The sequence below is a fragment of the Myotis brandtii genome, unplaced genomic scaffold (assembly GCF_000412655.1).
Source record: "Myotis brandtii unplaced genomic scaffold, ASM41265v1 scaffold678, whole genome shotgun sequence".
Classification (NCBI taxonomy): Eukaryota; Metazoa; Chordata; class Mammalia; order Chiroptera; family Vespertilionidae; genus Myotis; species Myotis brandtii.
In genome coordinates, this window is record NW_005370648.1 from 154,905 (window position 1) to 177,211 (window position 22,307).

A 22,307-nucleotide genomic window follows, 5' to 3' on the forward strand; every position below is an offset into this window, starting at 1 on the left:
GGACACAATCTCTGCCCTCAAGATACCTAGTGGCTAGAGAGTCAGATGAAGAAAAGGTGCACATGAGGCCAATCTGTGAGGCCCGAGGGGTAAGTCCTGGGGCTGAGAGCTCAGGAAGGCCCTGAATCATTATGCTAGGGAAGCTCTGGGGAGGGAGGGACTTCCCTGGAGCCTATTGGGAGGACTATACTAAGGAATTAAAATCTTGGTGTTCTTTTTTTGTTTGTCTATCTCTACCATAGCATTTTGTTACCTAAAGGACAATCTTTTAAGCAAAAAGTGTAATCTCACCTAGAAAAAAATTCAGATGTGCGCAAAGGAATGACAAGACTAGATTATCAATAGGAGAGAAGAGAACATATATGTCCAACTATAAGGTGTCCAAAAATATCCCTCAGGAAAGAAAGGGTAATCCTATGTATAAATCCTTGCAAAGTCTCTAAAATATTTTTGAGGTGTCCTTTCAATTACTTTATTTTCAACAGCAAAGTATGATTGGGAGAAGTTATATTCACCTGAAACAACCACAATCTATGCTAAGTTTTGGTGCTTCTAAAACACATCTGCTGAAATCGGTAAAAAGCAAGGCAAAGAAATGTAAGACAAGTGTAATAATTATTCCTAGGATATAACCTCACAATAGCAAGGGTTGGAGATTGCATCCAAGCTATGTATTAAAAAGTTAAGGACTTTTTAAAAGCAATGTAATTATTTTGAATTTTATTTCTTCATAGTTGAGGGCATACTATATTTACATAGTTATGTATCGTGCCTTATCCACTTGACATTATTGCATCAATATTTTGCACAAAATTGAAAATTCTTTAACAATAAAAAATAGCCATTGAGGATGCTGTTACTTGTGGAGATGATGAATAGCTAGTTGCAAGAAAATGAAAGATCAAAACTCTGCTTGCATTATGCAAATGGACGCTTGTAGCTTAGGATAAAATTTTATTACACAGAGATGCAAAAAGGGCTTTATATCAAACAACTTAGGCAAATGTGACGATATTGTGCTCTGGAAAACTATTAGATGACTCAAAACTGCACTTTAGTAATGACGAAGACATTGAAGTTGAAAGTGCCTGTATGAGTTTGAATAAAACTGATGAAATGTGCATGAAGAAAGTCAATCTTTACAAAGTAATATACTATGTCATAAAGTATATAACTCTAAGTCTTCAAGAGTAAATATATACATGAATTAAATGTTATTTTAAGTGACATCTGTAGCCCTAAAAGTTTGTATATTTGATGGGGAACCCCTATTTATTTATTTACTTGCATCTTCTTATTGAGAAAATATGGAATACCCTGAATTTGGAATACATACTGTACATAATTAATTCATTTAGGTTTTCTTGACCAATCCCTGTGAAATATCTAAAAGAGAGATACAAGTGGTATAAAAACTGGATAACTCAAAAAATACAGTAGCCTTGAGTCATTTATCACTGGGGTAAAGAGTCCTTACACCTGTACACCTAAATTATAGTGAGAACAAATCTGGATCCCTACAAATCCACAGTAGTTCCCCCATTTGCCTATAGAGTAAAGTCTAACACCAACAACCTCAATATTCATCTGCCTCCATGATTTGTCCGCTAACTACCATGTTTGCCCACCTGTCTCTTGGTCTTAACCTCATGCACTCAATGCTCAGACAGATCAAAACCCCTCTATTTCAGCGCTGGCCTCAAATGACCAGCTTCTCTTCTTTTGTTCATGGCATTCTCTCTGACTAGAGGGCTTTCCCCTGGGGTTCCTGCCATCTCCAAATGTCTACATCTTTCCCATTTCTAAGGTCCATCTCAACTACCACTGAACTATTGTCTCATTCGTCTCAAGTAAGAGTAAGCCTCTTTCTGTGATCCCAGATCTGAAGTGCCAAGGGCTCAGCACTGGTGGCCTTTCTGCTCAGGGGGTGGAGAGATTCTCAGAGGGCTGGTCTTGAGAGTGGGCTCAGTCATTCCAAATAATAATAAACCCTTAGATAACACCAGGATAATAACAGCTGGCTCTAACCCAAAATTTGCTATGTGCCAGGCACTCTTCTAATTACTTTACATGAATTCATTCATTTGATCTTCACAAGGACTCCATGAAGCAGGTGCAATATTACCCACAGTTTGCAGATAAGGAAACTACCGCCCAGTTCAAGTATCTCACTCAAGGCGGCCAGGTATAAGTGATGGAGATGAGAAACCAGGCACCTACCATTATGCTTTTCTACTAGGAACAAAAAAAGAGCAGCTGTGAGCAAGAAGACAGGCTGGTAAACGGAGCAATATGGAGGCACACGTGCTTAGTTGGGTGGAGCAACGCTCAAACATCGGGTGGGAAGGGGTATAGCAAAGTGAGGGCACAGGGCAGGAGTCCATCTAGGGTTTTCTCCCCACTCTGGACCAGTTCTGGGATCCTAAAGAAATACACTCCTGCCAACTGTGTTGGAAGGTTCATAGCATTTTAGGTATCTCATTACTTTTTTTAATTACTAATAAACCTGTCCAAACCCGCGCTGCCCCCCCTCCCCCTTAACCAGATGCTCCTCGGGAATCCATTGTTCAATTCTCTTACTATAGTATCTAGAGCTGGACTTCGCACACATGGTAATTAATCAAATGTCACAAACCATTAATTCTCAGCTCAGTTGACTCTTTTTCATAAGGCAGACATGCATTAAAGGTACTTTAGGAAGATTCCTATCGAACACTTTAAGAATAATTCTCTGTTATAGTTTTTTCTTTATAGCACTTTTTTGTTTGTTTTTGTAATGTCTGTTTCCCCCCAACTAGTATATAAGCTACATATGGGCAGAGACTTCATTTCAGCTTATCACTGCATTTCTGGCACTTTAGAACAACGCCTGGCACAGAGAAAGAAGTCAGTAAATATTCATGAAGTGAATATTTGAAAAAGAATGGTCTTTGAAAATGCTCACCAATCCTTGTGGGCAACCTTTCTTCTTCAACCAAGCCTGAGTTAGGGTGTCAATACTATCGCATCCCCCTCAAAGCAAGCACAGGTCATGAAGCACAAGGAAAAGAAAGGGGCTTTTTCTGGAGGGGGTTGGGAGATGAAAAGAAGTGACCTCACACAGACCACAGCATTTTGCTCATTCCCAGATCTCCACTGAGCAAGCTCCTGGCCCACCAGCTGGCCGTCCCTCTACCCTCCCATGCTACCCACTCCGCACTGCAGGTCCTCAATGTTCTGCCTCCTGGATCTCTATGCACCCCCCTCCTTAGTCCTAAGCAATGTAGGGTCCCTGGTTTACATCCTCTAGCCTGCAGTCCCTATTTAGCAAAGGACATACCCCTTGGGATCCACTGTTTTTAGAAGGAAGCCAGGGAATTAAAAATAAATTTTCTCTTTTACAACTATCTTTATTTTTTCCATCGCACACAAAGAATTTGAAGCCAGGCTTTTTCCATTTTAAAATTACATGACCTCAGTCAAACTGCATAACCTCTTCACCACCTTGGTCTTCTCATCTTGTAAACATGGGGCTGAAACTGATTTTTCAGAGCTGAGTTGTAACAGTTAAACGGGACAAAACAGACAAAAGCACCTGGTGCAGAGTAGGTATTAAAGAACATGTTACTTCTCCTTTTTTTCTTGAAGTAAACTCTCAACTATCCCCAAGGACCCACGCTCCCAGAAGAGTTGAGCTTTGTCGGAATAATGCAATGGAAACTCGTTCCCACTGAGAAGGCTGTTCTATGGTCCTGAGGCCTTGGAAGGCATGAACTGCATGGAGCAGTTCCTGAAGGCAGCCATGGTGAGAGAAGGTGGGAACACTGCTGCTTTCTGCATTGGTAGCTTATCAATCAGAGGTGGATGAATAGGGTGAGCTGCATGTACATCACTGTGAAAACAGCTACTCAGAAATGCCCAGGGTACCAGCCAGCATCGAAAGGGAGACTCGCAGGTCTTAATGACCAGAAGGAATAGACTTCAGAGTTTAGGTGAGAATATGTCACATGCAGAGGTCATCTTTGCACCCTAATCCTGTCATCAACCCCTGTCCTCAGCTTCCTTATTATGAGGTGACTGAGCCTGAGATGGCACCCCTGCCTGCCTTCATTGTTGACATCATACCAAGTATGTGAGAGCTCTCCCCACACGCTATGATTTCCGGCTGGTACATCCTACTTGCCCCACAAATACTTGCTAGCTGCTTGAGTCTAATTGTAATGGCACAAATTATACTGAAAACCAAAATTGAAGACTCTTGGTTGCTGTCTAAAAGATAGATTCAAAGGAGCACGTGGAATTTTTAAAAAGATAAAATAGCGCAGGCTGGGAATGGCTGGCCAGATAAAGCCAAGTCCCTTTGGCAGAGAGAAATGGAAACGATGGCACACTCATCAAAACAAAAGAAATAAAGAACTCCGCGCCCACGCCAGGACTGCCTTCCTAACGGATGATGTGAAGGAGAAAAGAGACCACGTGAGGCTGAGGGACAGTTTGAAGGTCAGCCTGGGTCAGGGCATAACATTTTTTTCTCTTTACTTTTTATGAAGTCAGTGTTTGAAAACACCATGACAGTTCTGACAGCTCCCGCAACCTGCAATCACTTGAGTGATGCACAAGTGGGTTTTAATTCCAAAACTGATGCCTAAAAACTGATAAAAACCTGACCAAGTAATCTGGAAGGAGGGATTAGGACATCGGATACTTTGCGGCGTAGATCAGCACTGAAGAAGTTCTATCACACGAGGGCAGTGTCTTAGAGAAACACCTCCACCACCACTTCAACTGAGTTCTGTTCCTGCTCCTTATGCATCTTTCCCTTCCCTCTTCAAACCCCAGCACCTCCTCCCCCATCCTCGCTCTCACCTTCCTCCCTATTTCACTGAGAGAATGGGAACTCTCAGAAGAGAACTTCCTCATACTTCCACCATCACATCTACCCACCTACTGGCATGTGGCTCCATAGTCTCACTTTCTCTCCCGCTACTATGGATGAATTTTTCGGTGCTCCCCGGCAAGGCCAATTCCTCCATTTTTGCCTATTTGAGAACATTCTCTCAAGATTCCTCTCCTCTCTTTCTTGAACTATTAGTTTTTCCATATCCATTGAGTGATTCCCATCAGTATACAAACATGATGTTATTTCTTCCATTTAAATAAATAATAAACAAAGAACAAAGACCATCTCTTGACCCATGTCCCTTTCTAGCCATCCACCATCTAAATTTGCTCTCTCCAATCACACTCCTCTTCTTATGCTCACTCCAGTCTACTTTCTGCCCCAATCATTCCAGCAAATCTGCTCTTGTCAAAATCTTCAATGGCCTTTGCTTTGAGACACCAACAATCAGTTCTCCGTGCTCATCTTGGTTGGCCTCCCAACAATGTTTGACATGGTGGTCTTGCACCATTGAAGTACCAGCTTCACTTGACTTCCAGGCCATCACACGCTCCTGATTTTCCTCAGCCTCACTGGCTGCTCTTTAGAGTCAAGGTTGCTGCCTCTTCCCCATCTCCCCAGTCCCTAAATGCTGCAGTGTCACAGGACTCAGTCCTTGACCTCTGCTCTAACGACACTCCCTCCCTCTGTATTCTCAGCCAGTCTTGTGGCTTTAAATATCAACTATATGCTGATGACTCCCGAGTTATTCATTTACTTATATTTTTGGCTCATGCTGGTATATGCTTACTCAACATCTCCGCTTGAATGTCTAACCATCCTCTCAGAAGTAGCATGTCCAAAACTGAGCTCCTGATATTCCCTCCCACGCCTGCTCTTCCCACAGTCATTCCACATCAGTCAATGTCAATTCCATTCTTCCACTGGCTCAAGACAAAAACCTTGGCTCATCCTTCATTCCGTTTTCTTTCTCAACAAAGCAGATCATTAACAGATCCTACTGGCACTTTCTGCAAAATATATCTAGAATCCTATCACTTCTTCCTACCTCTACCTCCCGATCCAAACTGCCATCATTCCTCCTCTAGATTACATGTAGTAACTTCCTAACCGGTTTCTCTCTCTAGTCTCAGCCCCAATGTTCCGGTCTCCTCACGGCAGTCACAATAACCCAGTGGAAGGCAGATCATGTAACCCTGCTCTTCAAGACCTTCAGATGGCTCCCCTTCTCCCTTGCAGATAAAGTCAAAGTCCTAAAAATGACCTATGTGACCCCACACCATCTGCCACCCAATATCTCTCTAACCTCATCTACCACCATCCCCCTCTACTCTAGACACACGGGTTTACTTTTCTCTTGGGCATTTGAGGGAAGTCCTCACCTTTGCACTGGCTGTTCCCTCTGCCTAGAGAGCCCACTCCCCAGCATCCATGTGGATAAATCCCTCATCTCCTTCAAGTCTTTGCTCAAGTGTCACCATCTAGTGAGGTCTCCCCTGATCACCTTTTAAAATTGCAATGCCCTTCCCTCTCCCCCGCAACCTCTCTATTCCTCTATCCTGCTTTTCCTTTTCTCTATTTTACACCTTGGCACTTGTAACCCTAACAGACTACATAATTCTTTATTTTATTTACTGTCTTTCTGCCTCCTCTAGACTTGTAAGTGCCGAGAGGGAGGGGGATTTTTTCTGTTTTGTTCTCTGATGTACCTCAAGCAACTGGACTAATGCCTACACATAGTAGACACTTGAATAAGTATTGGTGGTGTTGGTAAGTCAACTCATAGGGAGCATCTGGAAATCACACGAACCCTAGCCGCTGCAGAAACTAACTCATTTCAAGTGGAAGATAAATTCATTCTCAGGCTAAATATACTTTTACTATAGCGAAATTATACTATCTCAATCATCATCATCACAATAGTAATGACTTTTATATTCATATTGTGCTTTCTGATTTACAGAATTCTTTCTCCCATGTGGTTGTACTTCATCCTCAGGACAACTCTGAAGTTAAATAAGGCAAAGAATGTCGATTCTATGTTGTAGATGAGAAAAATAAGCCCCAATGCAGTTACATATCCAGCTTATACATCCCCCGAGACAATGAGTGCAACACTGTGATGAACCCAAGTCCCTGGACTCCAGGATTAAAATGATTGCTTCCATACCAGTCGACCTTCAAGGAAACAGTGTGTCCTTCTTTGGAGCACTCAGATGAATTAAAAGGATCTGGAACCCTCACTATCCTACTTTGGCTTTTAATTTGTTCAGCAAATATTAATCAAGTACTTCCTATGTTCCAGCATTGCTCTAAACACTGGGCATACAGACAGAATAACACTAACCAGGACAAGATTATGCTCTCATGGAGTCTATATTCTTAGAGAAGACATGTCAATAAACAAATAAACATCCCCTAAACTATGTCAGGGGGTGATAGTGCTGTGAAGGGGGTAAGGATAAAAATTGATTGGGGAACAAAGAAGATGAGCTATGTTAGAGATGCCCAGAAATAATTTGTTAACCTTCAACCCTTCCTCCAGCAGTGATTCAAATCGTTGGGTGGAGATAGTCTGAAAGGTGGCATTATTATACATTTGAATAAGACGTGTGTTCAAGATTCCCAATCTAGATGCTAGGGAATAGGGGTGATAGCAAAGCCTGGTTGACATTTTCAGAAGAAAGCACTAGGACAAACAGCCCAAAGTCACAAGAACACAGAATCTGCTCATGACCAAGAGCTTTCTAACAAATGAAGCTGTCCAGCAATGAAACAGACTGGAAATGAGCTCTCCGTCATGAAAACTATCCAGTAAGCAACTGAATGTCCTCTGAAGTCTCTTCCAACTAAAAATCTGATTATTTTCCATTCTTTGGAACCTCTTTTTACCCTAAGTCATCATCCGTTCCAGTGGGCGATGTGTGAGGACAGGCACAAAAATCTGGCCAAAAACCAAGGTTCTCTTGCCAGCCCTCAAAGACAATGAGCAGTCACCTGACTGTTGTCCTAGATCTTTCCAGCAGCAGCAAGAGCTGAGTCTTCTGCAGGGAGATTAGAGGCACAGCCTATTCTAGCCTTACCCTGCAGCACCTACCAGGGGCTCACGTCTAAACAAGGTGCTCTGTCCATGAGGAATGGGCAGGATGTCTTTGCCAGTCACTCTAATCTCACTGAGAGTTAAGCCACCAGCAATTACAAAAAGGAGCAGAGCACATTGTCCTGGACAGGCCACCACCTCCCCGGTGACTTCTGGATGCTCATCGTAATGTCCACATGCACAGGCCTTTCTGAGATCCCAGCCTGCTCACAACATCTCTAGATGGCAACCATCCACTCTCCTTTGCCTTTGAGCCGTTTCCCAAGTCCTCCACCAACAGCAGAAACAGACCTCCAGGGTGATTGCGTGCTGGCCCAGGCAAGACATCACGGGACAGACACTGGCAAAAACTATTACCCCCATTTATCCATCACTTACTGCGGGCCAGATAGTTTGCTAAAAACACTGTATGTGACAGGATGGCTATGACCTTTATATATGTGGCCACATACATCAACATGCTTGGAGAACCACACCTGGGCAGAATCTGACCAGCAGTGGTGGCTTCTGCTTATTGAGTTGGTTAGGCCGGCCAAGGGATTTAAAGAGGTGGGCAAGGTGATGGAGGGACAGCTGGACCAAGGAAGCTAAATGCAGGGGCTGGGGGGCAACCAGGGCATTTTGTGGAAAGGATATGGGGAAGTAAGGGGCAGTTGCTAGAGGAAGAGAGATGAACTTGCAGCCATAAGGGGAAGCATCAAATTTCCTCTCCCTAGAGTTGAGTAGGGCATTCTGGAAGTTGTTGGTGATTTACACTGTAACCCTTGCTAGCTCTTCATAAAATGTTTGGTGAAATAGACATCACTTAGGCTTAGGGTCTGGATCTATGATTTTGCAAGGGGAGCAATAAGGCACTGGGTCCCAAGGTGAGAGCCAGGTTGTCAAAGGAGGTGGTGTTACAATATAGTATTCACATGATTTCATTTAATCCTCACAAGAGCCCAACAAGGTAGTTATTATCTTACTTATTTGATAGTGTGTGTGTTGGGGGGGGGGGGGGACATTGAATAATCTGTAGACACTCTTGCCAACTACAGTGCAAACAAGGGGGAAATTTTATATCTGTCCTTTCTGACTTTGTGCCTTTAAGTTAGCAAAAAGGTGAGTGTGGCTACTTCATGGTCATTACCCAGGACCTTTCCTGATTTGCTCCCAATCTTCCTCTGTTTCCCTCCAGTGGCTCCTGGATCTGAGCGGACCCCCTCCTATTACTCCCCTCTCTGTCCTCTGGACTTGTCCACAGGCCTCCCTGGTGGTCTGCAGAGTCCTCTGGCCCCTCCACATTTGGTTGCCTTGGGCAGGATCCCCAGAGCAGTGCAGGCCTCTCTGCACACAAACCCACAGCCCCTACCACAGAGCCCAGGGGCCCACAGAGCAAGGCAGCATATGGCAGTAGTTAAAACTGCGACCTCAGGAGTCAGAGCATGTGGGTCTACCTTTCTGCCCACAGGCACTTGCTGGGTGGCTTGGCACATGTTACCTAACCTCTCTGATCATTAGCTTCATGAAAATGAGAATAGGATTGTTTTAAGAATTAAGTGAGGCAAAGCAAGGAGAGCACTTAAAACAGTGCCTGGCACAAAGTAAGTGCTCAGTGAATGTTAGCTCATGTGTTAGTTGATAGAGATTATTTATTGGAGAGGATGAACCTGACCCAACCAGGGTTGGAGATCCAAGTTGCAACCCAGGAACATGCCCTTGACCGGATATCGAACCCATGACCCTCTGGTGTGTAGGCAGATGTTCTAACTACTGAACAACACAGGCCAAGGCTCAAACACAATGTCTTTGTGCATTTCTTTAAAAAAAAAAGGAATAATTTTTTATCACAATAGACAGAAAAAAACAATTTGCATCTAAAAGAAATGTGTGGTGTAAATTACTATAGATTGTATTGAGTGGAGGATTGAAGCAAGTGTAGGGGATCAATGAAAAACCACGTTAAAGTACCCCATGGCCACGATGGGGGTGGGACTCACTTCTGAGACTGTCCTTACCAGCTCCCCACCGCGTCTTCCTGGTGCACAGAGTTCCATACAACCACAAATAAAACCTGAAGAACCAATCTTAACAAAACAAGTGCAGCTGGGAAGAGCACATTCCAGATGGAGAAGTCATTCCAGCCCTTTTTTATGAATATTCAGAGCCATTTGATTTGTTGGGCAAATGAGGATAGTGGGCCTATCCATCCCCAAAGGGTTCAGCAGGGAGTTCTTTATTCACTACATTTAAATGCAAATGATCACACAATTGCATGACAATACACTTTGAAAAGTTGATTTAAAACAGCACAAGGAAAGGATTAAGGGACCAATAAGAAGGGTTTTATTTTAATTTTCTACAGAGGTTAAAGTCAGGCCAAACAGAAGCCCCAAACTCAAATGCTACCACAGGAGCCAAACTTGTCACTAAATAGAATTCGTTTATGTTCCTCCTCTTATGAAGAAAGAGAAGAAAAAATTCTTTTTTTTGTTGTTGTTATCAAATAAAATACAAGCAGGACTCCTGATTGGCATGAGCTTACCTCACACCAAACTGATAATAATAAAAGCAAAAGCCCAGAAACTTGACACGTAGCCTATAGCCTGTGCCATACTGAGGGTGGACGCATATCCTTAGAAATACTGGAAAGTTTCCAGACCATCATTCTGATTTGTGGAAACCCTGGTTGTTCAAAGCCCCCCAGGTTGGGAACCACTGATGTAGGAACATCTTCTAACACAGACATTCATGGCTTTGAATGACAAGGGATAAAGACTTGATTGTTGGAAGGCCTTGAAGAATGGCCCATTGTGTCCAGCGGGAGTCCACTGTGGAGGGGAGCCTCAGAGACCCCCCATGACGTGAGAAAGATGGGAAAGGCCATAAATCCCTTCCTTTAAAGGCAACGCCAATGCTAACGTGTCACCCACTGTTGACTGGGGTGGAAGCATTACTGTATTGCTCCAAGATGGAAATTAGACATTGTCCCTATACCGGCTTCATCTGCAATTCAAAATGTCAAGCAAACAAACATAAAATGGGAAGGAGAAAGGCCAGTGTACATGGAGGTCATATAGACAGCAGTTATGTACTAGCTAACAATATCTCACTTTGGAGCAAGAGGATGTCTGGGATTTGCAGCAAAAGAATATAAAGCAGGCAGTAGTTAAGGTACCAGTGAATCAAGATTGGCAATGAATTGATAATTATTGAAGTTGGGTGACAGGGACATTGAGGTCCACTATATCATTCTGTTTACGTTTGCATGTGTTTGGAAATTTCCTGAAGAAAAATGACTTTTTTGTTATTTGATTTTTTTTAAAAGATTCCAAATGCCCAACTTAAATGTGACACCACCCAACTCTGTTGGGACAAATTCTCCACTGTAAAGAAAGAGAGCACTTTGGTTGCTCTCATGGGAGCCCTGGGAAAAGGGCAGTGCTAATGGCATAATCATGAAGGGAGGAGCTAGACAAGATAGGAAGAAAGTTCAGAGTTCAGTCCCAAACCAGGACCTTTAAACACGGACAACAGAACCCATTTACAACAGATCAGTGCCTGCAGTGAAATATCAAGGAACTTGGTAACTCAAGAATTCCGAGACTTCCAGTTTCAGCCTTGACCGGGAACCAGCAAAGTTTCTTTCTTATTCTAAAAGCAACAGGTCACTCCAGTGTGTGGTTGACATCGTCTCATATAATTAAGCATGTGCGTTGACTGCAAAGTTCCAGAGGATACCACACCTTGATGATATACCAGTCAGGGGTTTTTTGTTGTTTGTTTTGTTTTTAACCAGCCAGATTTTTAAATAAATAGGATTAGTTTAGCAGCTTAGTCTACCAAATTGATTGATTATTCAGAATGTCAGGATATTTTAGCATGTAGGTACCCATAGCTTGCAGGTACCATACCCATATTCAGTTCAAAAGAGGTAGACACAGTGCCATAAATATAGTAAGTTAAGTCCAATAAAAGATAAGATAGCACACAGTAGGGCCACATCAGAATGTTGCACTTAAAGAGGGATATAGACAATGAAGATCCATTCAAGGAAGACGAGCGAGGATGTTATGAAGAGTAACATGGGCACTGGATGTCCAGCTGAAGGTACTGGGTCTTAGTAAGCCTAAAGAGAAGACTGGAGGAGGAGGACAGAGTAACTGTCTTCAGCTATTCAAACAGAAGAGAGATTAGACCTGCTCCATGGATCTGAAGGAAAAGAACTAGGGCCAACACACGGAAGTCTTGGGAAGGCCTATGTCAGCCCAATAGAAGGAACAATCTTGAAAAAAGTAAAACTGAGCCAAGTGCTCTTTGGCTCCTTTGGAGGCTAGTGTGTTCCCGGGAAGCTCTCAGGCGGAGTTTGGACACACATTTGAGAAGATGTTTTAAAGAGATTTCACGACTGGATGGGCATCGGCATGAATTTTGAAAAAGCTTTCAAATGGAGATTCTGCGATTTCTGAAAACGAAAACTTCTAATGGACAAACCAAGGTCTTTTGTTCATTTGTTTGAAGTCGAGTAAATAACATACCAAGTTCCCCTTTGCCAGGTGCCATGGACATGAAACCTTTTTCAAACTAAGAGTAAATAAAAAGAAAACTTAGTTCCCCTGCCATCCTCAAACCACGTTTGCCTCATGGCGAAGCTGTTCTAGATGCACCATAGATCTGGATAAAGCATCCAGGAAACTGTTTTCATCCTTGACTCTCATTTTTCACTCCTGCCAAGACACATACTCGATCGCCCTCAAACATGACTTGCCGGTTCCCACTGTGGATATCTGGGCCGGCTATACTCTGGGATAAGGTTCCAAATCTAGGACTCACCTGCCTTCCTACCTTGAGGCAACAATCATCTTAGTTTTGAGGTCCCTGAGTCTTTGCTATTTGTCCTGTGTTCTGACTCTGTCCTACTTGAATCTGTTTTTCTGTATTTCCTGGTTTCCAAATTCTTGTCTGAGTTCTGATCCCCTATGCTACCTAAACTTTGACATTCTGAATATTCCTAACAGTTCAATCATCCATTCATTTGCTAAATATATCTAGTATCTTCCATGTGCCTAGAGCACTGTACTAGGCATCTTAGGAGATACAAAAAGCCATACAACCCTGGCAGGGGTCTACATCTGATAGATAATATGAAATTTGGGACAGAAATAGCTACAACCTACTGCACAGTGTGCTAAATGCTCTAAGAGAGGTACAGACCAAGTGCCATCGGAGCTCAGAAGGTGGTGAGCTGCTGCAGGAAAACGAGATGTAACTGCAAGCATAGCCTATAAAAGCCGGATGCAATTGGTGTGCTAATTCTTTTTAAATCCTCAAATATGAAGGCATATAAAATATTAGATTTAAAGACTAGGTAGCTGTGAATCAGGAAAAGTATATCTACTGTTCAACCGCAGAGAAGCATCCAACATTAGCCAGAGGGGCTAATCAATGTCCAGTGTGAGCCAGACGGGAGGAAATCATCCCCATTGTGAATACGGCCATTTCTTAAGTCAGCCAGAAAAATGACAATTATGAAATTGGAACTACATTTGCTGCTCAAACGAGTCTTTTCAGAGATTCAGTTTAGATTGAAAAATTGTTCTTTAAAGAGTTCCTCTGGATAATAGACTTCAACTGCGCTTTATATTTTTAGAATCCTTTAGATTCACTCCCATTCCAATCCCCAGAGGTAGGTTACATCAGGGCTAGGCAAACGTTTTCAGTAGACAACCAGATAGTAAATATTTTAGGCTCTCATTCCAGGCATTTTCTGTCACAGTGCTTGGCTCTGCTGTTGTAGCATGAAAATAGCCCTAGACCAGTGGTTCTCAACCTTCCTAATGCCGCGACCCTTTAATACAGTTCCTCATGTTGTGGTGACCCCCAACCATAAAATTATTTTCGTTGCTACTTCATAACTGTAATTTTGCTACTGTTATGAATCGTAATGTAAATATCTGATATGCAGGATGTATTTTCATTGTTACAAATTGAACATAATGAAAGCACAGTGATTAATCACAAAAACAATATGTAATTATAAATGTGTTTTCCAATGGTCTTAGGCGACCCCTGAGAAAGGGTCGTTCGACCCCCAAAGGGGTCGCAACCCACAGGTTGAGAACCGCTGCCCTAGACAATACTTGTGTGAATGAGTGTGGTTGTATGTGAATAAAACTTTATGAATACTAAAATTTGAATTTCAAAAAATGTTCATGTGTCACAAAATATTATTCTTCTTTTATATTTTTCAACCATTTAAAAATATAAAAGCCATTCTTAGCTTGCAAGCCACATTCGGCCAGCAGGCTGTAGCGTTTGCTGATCCTGGCTTAAATCAATCACACTATATACGAATGATAATACAAAGGCTAAAGGAGACTAAGTATATTCTCAAATCAATAGCTATTTAGTTTATTAATTTCCATATAGAGATTAATAATAAAGCAATAGGGAAAGACTGAGATATTTACCCATGCTTTGTAACATGATTCACAGCATGGGAAAATCATATATTATCTATAAACTTCAATTCCCAATTGGCTGGAATGGCTCAGTGGTTGAGCGTCGATCTATGATTCAGGAGGTCATGGTTTCATTCCTGGTCAGGGCACATGCCTGGGTTGTGGGCTTGATCCCCAGTGGGGGGGACGTGAAAGATGCAGCCGATCAATGATTCTCTCTCATCATCAATGTTTCTATCTCTCTCTCCCTCTCCCTTCTTTTCTGAAATCAATAAAAATATATTTTTTTAAAAACACAACACATAAACTGCAATTCCCTGGGGCATAACAAGTAAATAATTTGTAAACTGTGCTTAGCAAGAGTGGTTCATGATAACTGAAGCAATTATGTCTTGGGTTTTTTCTTTCTTAATTTTAATTTACAATAGTGATAATCCCTAAGTTTGCAAAAATTTGCCTTGTTTTAAAAATCTTGTTGATCATGTGATGAACCACATACTGCTAAATATTTATCAGCACATAAGTATTTCAAAAGAAATACGAACAGTTATTGATTTAGTTTAATCTCAATGCTCCATGGAATGAGGATTCCACCTTTCTTTAGGTACCAAGATGAAGGTTTGGGAAAATGTTGAAGAATAAAGCATTGGAAAACCCTTCCCCTACACACACTGGAACGTCACTTGTTTGAGGCTTTAAAATGATATAATAATAATAAATTTCAAGGTCATAGAGACCCACACCTTTATAGAAAGAGCAGAAATATTCTTGTTTGAGACCCCTGAAAAGATTAGAGCTGAAAACGAGTGTCAAAAGAAAGGATCTCCATGGTCCTTATGCTTCAGACTCTTAAGCCTGTGGAAAAGAGAGCTGGGCACATGATCCAAATTCTACAAAATCATGGAAATCACACTAGGGTGAATGGAGTTCACCAAATCTAACATAGTTGAACAAGGAGGGGCCATCCCATTGAAGTAAAAGGGGGTACATTTAGAACCTGGGTGACAACAGCTTCCCATCAGAGTAGTTGTTTGTTTGATTGACTGTTTGGGTGGGTTGTATAGCAGTCTAATTTTTCACTCGGTTTTTCCTTCAATAGATATGGCCTGAACAATGTACAATGGTTCTATTTCAGAAAATAAAAATAAATAAAGTCAGAAAAAAAGGAAAAGTCCTCTTTATTTCAAAGAGCAATACAGAAATAAAAACAGTGATGGGGAAAGGTAGCAGACCATGAAGGTCTTGTAAGCTATTATAATGACGTTATCTCTGAATAAGATGGGGAGCCACTGGAGGATTTAGAGCAAAGGAACAAACTTATCTGACTTATGTCTGGCTTCCATCTCAAAAGGATCGCTTTGGCTATTTTGTTGAGGATTGATCATTAGGGCCAGTAATTCAGATAAAAGATGCCAGTGGCTTCTACCAGGGTTGTACATGGGGAAAAGTGGTTGGTCCTCATTATATGTTGAAGATAGAGAGCCCCCAAAACACTTGCTGACATAGATGGGATGTGTAAAGAAAGAAGGATCAAGCATTAGCCCAAGGTTTGTTTTTTTTGTTTGTTTTTTTTTTGTTTGTTTGTTTTTTCCCCCCGCCCTAGCCCAAGGTTTTTGACCTAAGAGACTGGAACAAGGGAAGCACTATATGTATTTAGTGTTATCTAGGGGCCGTACTTTACTTACCCTCCTACTGCTGGGCAAATATTAAAGAAGGTAAATATGTAAAAAAAATAAATAAATAAAGATGTAGCGGCATGGCTACCCATGTAGAGGCAACATGATGCTGGAGAAAGAGTAGAAAAAGAGTGCTGTTTAGCTGCCACGATCCCCACCTTTGAGCCTTACTCCTCTTCCACCTTCTGTTCTTACTCCCTTATCCCCAGAATAACAAGAATTGTCCTGGCTGGCTCACTTGTCCAGACCTAAGAGAACTGTGCAATAGATTTCATGGAAAACAGTTGAATGGTAGTAGTGTGTAAAGAATTTCAAATCAGTTTAGCTCCATTTTTAAAATGACAACGGGGAAGATGCTGATGCTGATAGAGTTTGTAACATTTGCCGTTGCTGCACAGTTCATAGAGGAGGAGGATGTGTCACTGAGGATGGCCTCATTGTCAGGAGGATGGCCTTAGTCACACCACCATGTAAGCTGTTGACATCTTTTTGAGCTAAAATATTTCTGAAGCTATCTGCCAAACTGTACCCAAAAACAGCAAATGCATTCCGTGCAATTGGATGATTATAATTGGAAAACCTCTGGCAATGGAAAACTTTATCCCTTGTAAACTGATGCTACATTTACATATATTGAGATATGGGACATATGAATAAATAATGTAATTCTCTATAAAATAAATCCCTCTATCCCAGTTCTTAGTCTGTTACATCAAATCCTAAATAATTACTTTAAATGTCTTCGTTTTGACCAAAATTTGTGTTATTGTTTAAAAACAAAACAAAGCTGGTGTTGAAGAAATATGTAATGCATTCCTTTGTGTCCTTAGGATATTTTTAAGCAATTTGGGATGATTTGAAATACTTTAGAAATGAATGATAACTGTACTAAAAAGTGTATATTTCACAGTATCATTAAATATATATTAAGGGACCACTATTGGTGGCTGAGGGGACAATATTATAAAATTTAGACTTGAATCTTTTTAAAGAAACACTTTCAAAACTAAGTTTTCATTCTTTCTCAGTCATGTATAGCTTACTTTCACAACTATTGCCTAACACAACGCAGAGATTATCCATTTAATTTTGATAAAATCTAAATTCTTTAACATGACTTATCAGCCTTCGTAATTCATCATATTTCCACCTACTTTCCCAGTTTTATCTCTCATTCCCTTTCTCCTTGAACCATCCTGAACTTTTTTTAGTTCTAATATGTCATGGCTGTCTGTCTCACCACCTCAGCCTTTGTGTGTGGTTGATTCCTCTAGCTGGAACAAGAGTCTATACTTATTTTTTTTATTTACTTAACAACTATTATGGAGTAAATGTGTGCCTTTAAAATAGGCATTGCAAGCATATTAAATAATTTCTCAATTTCTGACAGTTCTCTACATATTAGTAGCAACTCAAACTCATTTTTCATTTGACTTCTAGTTGTAGCAACGGGGGCTGCATCTCCACTTCCACAACAAATAGAGAGAGACATCTTCATTACCCTTTGGGAGTTACAAATTGGATCGTGTCTCTTTGCAAAAGACCCACTGGTTCAGAGAAAAATATTTTGAATTAGAAAAACTGGGAAATCCAATTATTTTGCAACCACCAAGAAACAGGATACATTTCTGCTGTGATCAAGTCCCTCAATTCCTTAATTTTTTTTATGGCAAAACTAATCTGATCAGTTGTTTTCTTACTTTTCTATTTAATTTGCTATCTGATTTCCCAGTGGTAGGTTCATTGACAAATTTAGCAATGTAAATATAAAAAAGAGTTATACTGAAATAGAATCTCTATATACGTATTAACTAAGAAAGTACATGTTTAAAAAAAACTGGCATAACATTATCTTCTTATGTAATAAGGTAGACCCATGAAATAAAACATTGTTAGATCATGGGTTTACTTTTCCAAAAATTTTGTATTTAGCCCTGAAAACATTTTAATTACAGTAAAGTATATAGGTTTCAGATATCTCTACACAAATGTTTTTTTTACTATATGTTTCTATAGCCACAAATAGGAATAATATCAACTCTCCTTTCAGAGTAAAGGGAAAATTTCATTTTAAAATATTTTACAAATATTGACAACCGTACAAGTACTACTTTACAGAGGTAGTGAGTTGTTAGTTCTGAATGCCACCTCTCTTTTTTTTGATAGTTTTTTTTCTTTGGTTAACAAGTGCATTTCAAAATACAGCTCTATTAAAAGTGTCTAACACCAAAGTTCTGTTTAGGTCTTAAAAAATGTTTCCATTACAAATTTCAGGCACCTTAAAGAAACTGTTGATAATTTTATTGCATTAATTATTTCTGTATTGTTGGGGAGGGAATTTAAAAAGTCATTTAAAAGAAGAAAATAGTTTGTGGGTAATTGTTTTCTTTAGAAGTTGGAAGAAGCTCTTAAGGAAATGCATATTTAGGAATCTCATTTAGTTGATGGCCCATTTGCTTCCAATCTCTATTAGTATATGTTTGAAGGAAATAGAGTTCATGGAATTATGCAGTCAGCAGATTAGTGAGCACTTGTCCCTGCCTTTGGTACAGTTCAAAGGCCTCTGCAAGTGGACTCAGAGTCTCAAGTCTGCCACATGCTCTCCATGTCACTTAAGCCACTTAAGAAAGTCCCTTAGCCTCTGGACATCTGTTTTTCATTTGTAAAATGGAGATAACGGTGCCTTTCTTATAAGTTTGCTATTAGGAATGTGACACAACATATATGAAAAGGCTTTGTAAACTAGAAACTACTCTACAAAAATCAATTACAATATTTATCATGAGCTTTAAGATTCCCATAACAGATTGTACAAAAAATAGTTGAGTATATATTTTGTGTTCTTGTTTCCTTTTCATGCACATGTGATAAATCAATTATTAGATTATAAGCTCCTAACCTAATTAAATAAAGACTTTTGCACAGTGAGCATACCACCTCCTCCTTCCACGTTGTTCTCTGGATTACATGTGACTAATGGACACTCAAAAGGTTTTATGGACAGATACTGTCTTCTTCCTCAGTTCCAATAACAAGCAAACAGTCACTACTGTCAAAAGTCTCTTTCACCTATTCTCTGTCTAAACCTCCCTATTGTAATCCATTCCTTTTTCCACATATTCTATCCTCTAAAGTCATGAAGAACTGGCAGGTCAGCATTGACTTAACAAAAGCCTTTATCGTTGTTACCAAACTCTCTCCAGACGCAAGACAGAATCCTTGGTTTTCTATCTAAATCTGTCCCTTTCGCAAACCCCAAAACAAGCAGAATTAACTACATCTTTGGCCCCAGGAAGAAGGCGGAGTGTCTCCTGGCTCAGGAAAAATTCCTAGAGCCAAGAAGTTCCAGAGGAAAAGTCCATCCCCATCTGGGCAAGTGAGAGGACTACAGTACACCCACATAAAATGGCTAGAGGAAATATGAGCGGAAAGGAAAGGAAGGACAAGGCTGAAGACATCAGAAGCAAAAGAAAGTGAAAGTACAGTGTTCCCAAGGCTCTGACTGATATTCCTTTAGAAGACTGAAGAGATGCTCTGCTCTACCCTGATGCTTAACAAAAAGTCTTTATTTACTAGATAAGTAGGTATTAGCTCCTCATAAAACGCCTTTGAAAGCTGAAGGGATGGTGAGGAAAGAATGGCTACCTCTCAGTCCCCCTCCTCGGGTCCTAGACATGTGCTTACCCATCTGCCCTTGGCTCAGAGTAATTCTGTATTCTTTTTGTGAGGTTTTTAGTAAGCGGGCTCAGTTCAACGCACCTTTTAGGTTTAGAGAGAATATTTTTAGCGTAAGACACCTCTCCCGGTGTTTGCCGATATGATGTGGTTTTCACTAAAGAGCCCTAGAAGAGCTCAGCGATCCTCAAGCTCCCGGTAAACACGTGTGCCCGCAGCCAGCTCCGGCACACCCTGCATTTCAGCACCGCCGCCTCTGGATAGCGCCCCGTTGACCGCCCGGGTCGCCTCCCACGGTCACTCACCCATCCCCAGCCCACTCGTTCTCCTCTTCTCCTTTCCCTCAGTGCCAGGAAAGAAAAAAAAAGCACCCCCAACTTCTAATCTCTCCTTAAGCCTGCTTCCGCGTCCCTCCCTCAGGGTCTAAACGTGCACACCCCCGCGCCTATGAGTCTGGCCGGAGATCTCCGACAGGCATCGATCCCCTTTCCCTTGCCCCTGCTAATCCCAAACCAGCAGCCAAGAGCCGGCTCGCTCCCTCTCTCTCCAAGCCCAAAGCCTCCAAGAAACAAACGGTGCGATGGTGTGCACACACACACACACACACACCCGCCCGCCCCAAATCGCGTGAGCGCGCGCGCACATACACACACTCATATACACACACTCGCACGCCACAAGCCTCCCAGGTGCCATCGCCGCCCTGGGAAGAACGTCATCCAACTTGGGTCTGGATCCATCAACACAGCTGGGGAAGGCCTCCGGCCGCGGTCGCCCCGCCCCCGCCCCCCTCCCGGGCAGCGGGTCCCCACAGCCAAGCCCAAGCTGGCCAGCCGCCTCCCCCTCCTCTGCCCCATTCATTCAACCATCCACCTCCCGCGGGCAAAACACGGTGCACCACCCGCAAACATTCCCCCCGCCCCGGGCCACCCCAACCACCATCCAAGCCCTACATTAATGTGTTACTGGTTGTTGTGAATGTAATGTTTGTGTCTCGGACGCATAGACATCATTTAACGCCTTCGAGCTTTCCACCCAGCCTAAACAAACCGCACGCTATCTCCAACCCCCTCCTCCTCGCGCCTCCGCGCCCCAACCTCTGCCCCCATCCCGATCCTCAGCCGCCAAGTAGCCAAACCACCGCACAGCCGCACCCAAGTTCTCGAACCTCGACCTCCCATTCAGCCCAAACCAACGCGCACCTTCGCGCCTCGAAAGCGCAGTCAGCGTCCTCTCCCCGGAGCCGGGAATAGAGGGGCTGACCTCCGACCAGCGGGATCAGCCAGCGTACCCCTCCGAAGGGCCACTCGCCTCCCAGCTCAGTCGCCCAGGAAAACACCGGTGCCGGGGACCGGCGAGAGGCGGAAGCAGCCCCGGGGGGTGGGCGGGAGGACTCACCGAACATCTGAATGTGCCCTTTGGTGATGGGATTAAAGCTGCCGCAGGCCAGCAAGATAACGTGGGTCTTGGTGGTCTCGGTCATGGTGCGGGTGGGCTCCTCGCGCTGGTCGCGGGGTCGCTTCTCTTTTTGTGTCTCGATGTCTGCAGAGGGAGAAAGGAAGGCGAGGCTCCGGCGGCGTTGGATGCTGTGGACTCCAAGGAGCCGCTCCAGACGCAAACCGCGTCACTCCCCGCCTCCCCTTAACGCTTGCATCCCCGGCAAGATCCGAGACTGCTTTTGTACTGCTCTGCTCCGTCCTTCTCTTTCCTTCCCAGCTTCTTTCGCGCCTCTCGACCTTCCTTTCTCTCGCCCCCACCCTACCTCATTCCATCCCGCTTGCTTTTTTAGTGTCTGTCCGGACAAAATGTGGTATCCAAGTCCAGAACCATGAATACTTACAGTATGTTGTGAGCTCCTTCTCTTACCTCCGTCTGATTTAGTTTTCCTCCCTCATTCTAACACTTTTCTGTCCACATCTATTCTCTAAATCCAAAAGCGTTCGATAGGAAGAACTGTTTCTTTCTCTCTTCCTAAGATGTTAAGTGAGGAATGACAGTTGTTCATTTCAGGAGTGTTTATTTCTGCCTTTGTTTTGCCCCTTATCTGATGATTGTGAACTGCTGAACTGAGCCAAGAACTAGGGAAGCCTCGATCCTTCCCCTCTTCCCTTTCGTGGGTTGAAGCAATGAGATCACATTGGGAGAACATAAATGGGGCACCATGAGCTAAAGTTGTCTTAGAAAACGACTGTGATCTTACATAAGCTGCCAAAAATGAGGCAAAGATGTGCGCATTCAATAAATGTTTCTTGGGTGCTCACTTTTTTGTTTAAGCTTGGTTATAAAATCTGCTGATAAAGCCAAGTCCCTGTCTTCAACGACTGTACATTCTACCGAAAGGAAACAGACAATACGCAACAGATCAAGAAAATATTAGATGGCAGTTGTGCAATGCTCCATCGGTGAGTGTGATTTACTCTCTGGCTGTGAGTGGAGGAGGAAAGGGGACCACTTTACATCAAGCAGTTAGAGAAGGCCTCTCTGGGCAGGTAAGATTTAAACAATTTACTCTCTGGCTGTGAGTGGAGGAAAGGGGA

The 22,307-nt window shown here is 42.4% G+C and overlaps 1 protein-coding gene across 3 annotated transcripts in view; it reads right to left on the minus strand.

The window, feature by feature from the left end:
• Positions 1-21,780, minus strand: part of NMNAT2 (nicotinamide nucleotide adenylyltransferase 2) — a 100,250-nt gene extending 78,470 nt beyond the window's left edge. The window contains exons 1-2 of one of the 3 annotated variants that reach the window (XM_005881312.2): positions 21,637-21,780; positions 21,169-21,312 (exon numbers count right to left, since the gene is read on the minus strand). In XM_005881312.2, the coding sequence (XP_005881374.1) occupies positions 21,169-21,253 (85 nt within the window). In that variant the 5' untranslated portion in view covers positions 21,254-21,312; positions 21,637-21,780. Of the gene's footprint in view, positions 1-21,168; positions 21,471-21,610 lie in introns of those variants that run through there. The other 2 variants (XM_005881311.2, XM_014529271.1) reach the window with 2 other exon arrangements.
• Between the last annotated feature and the right edge of the window lie 527 nt (positions 21,781-22,307).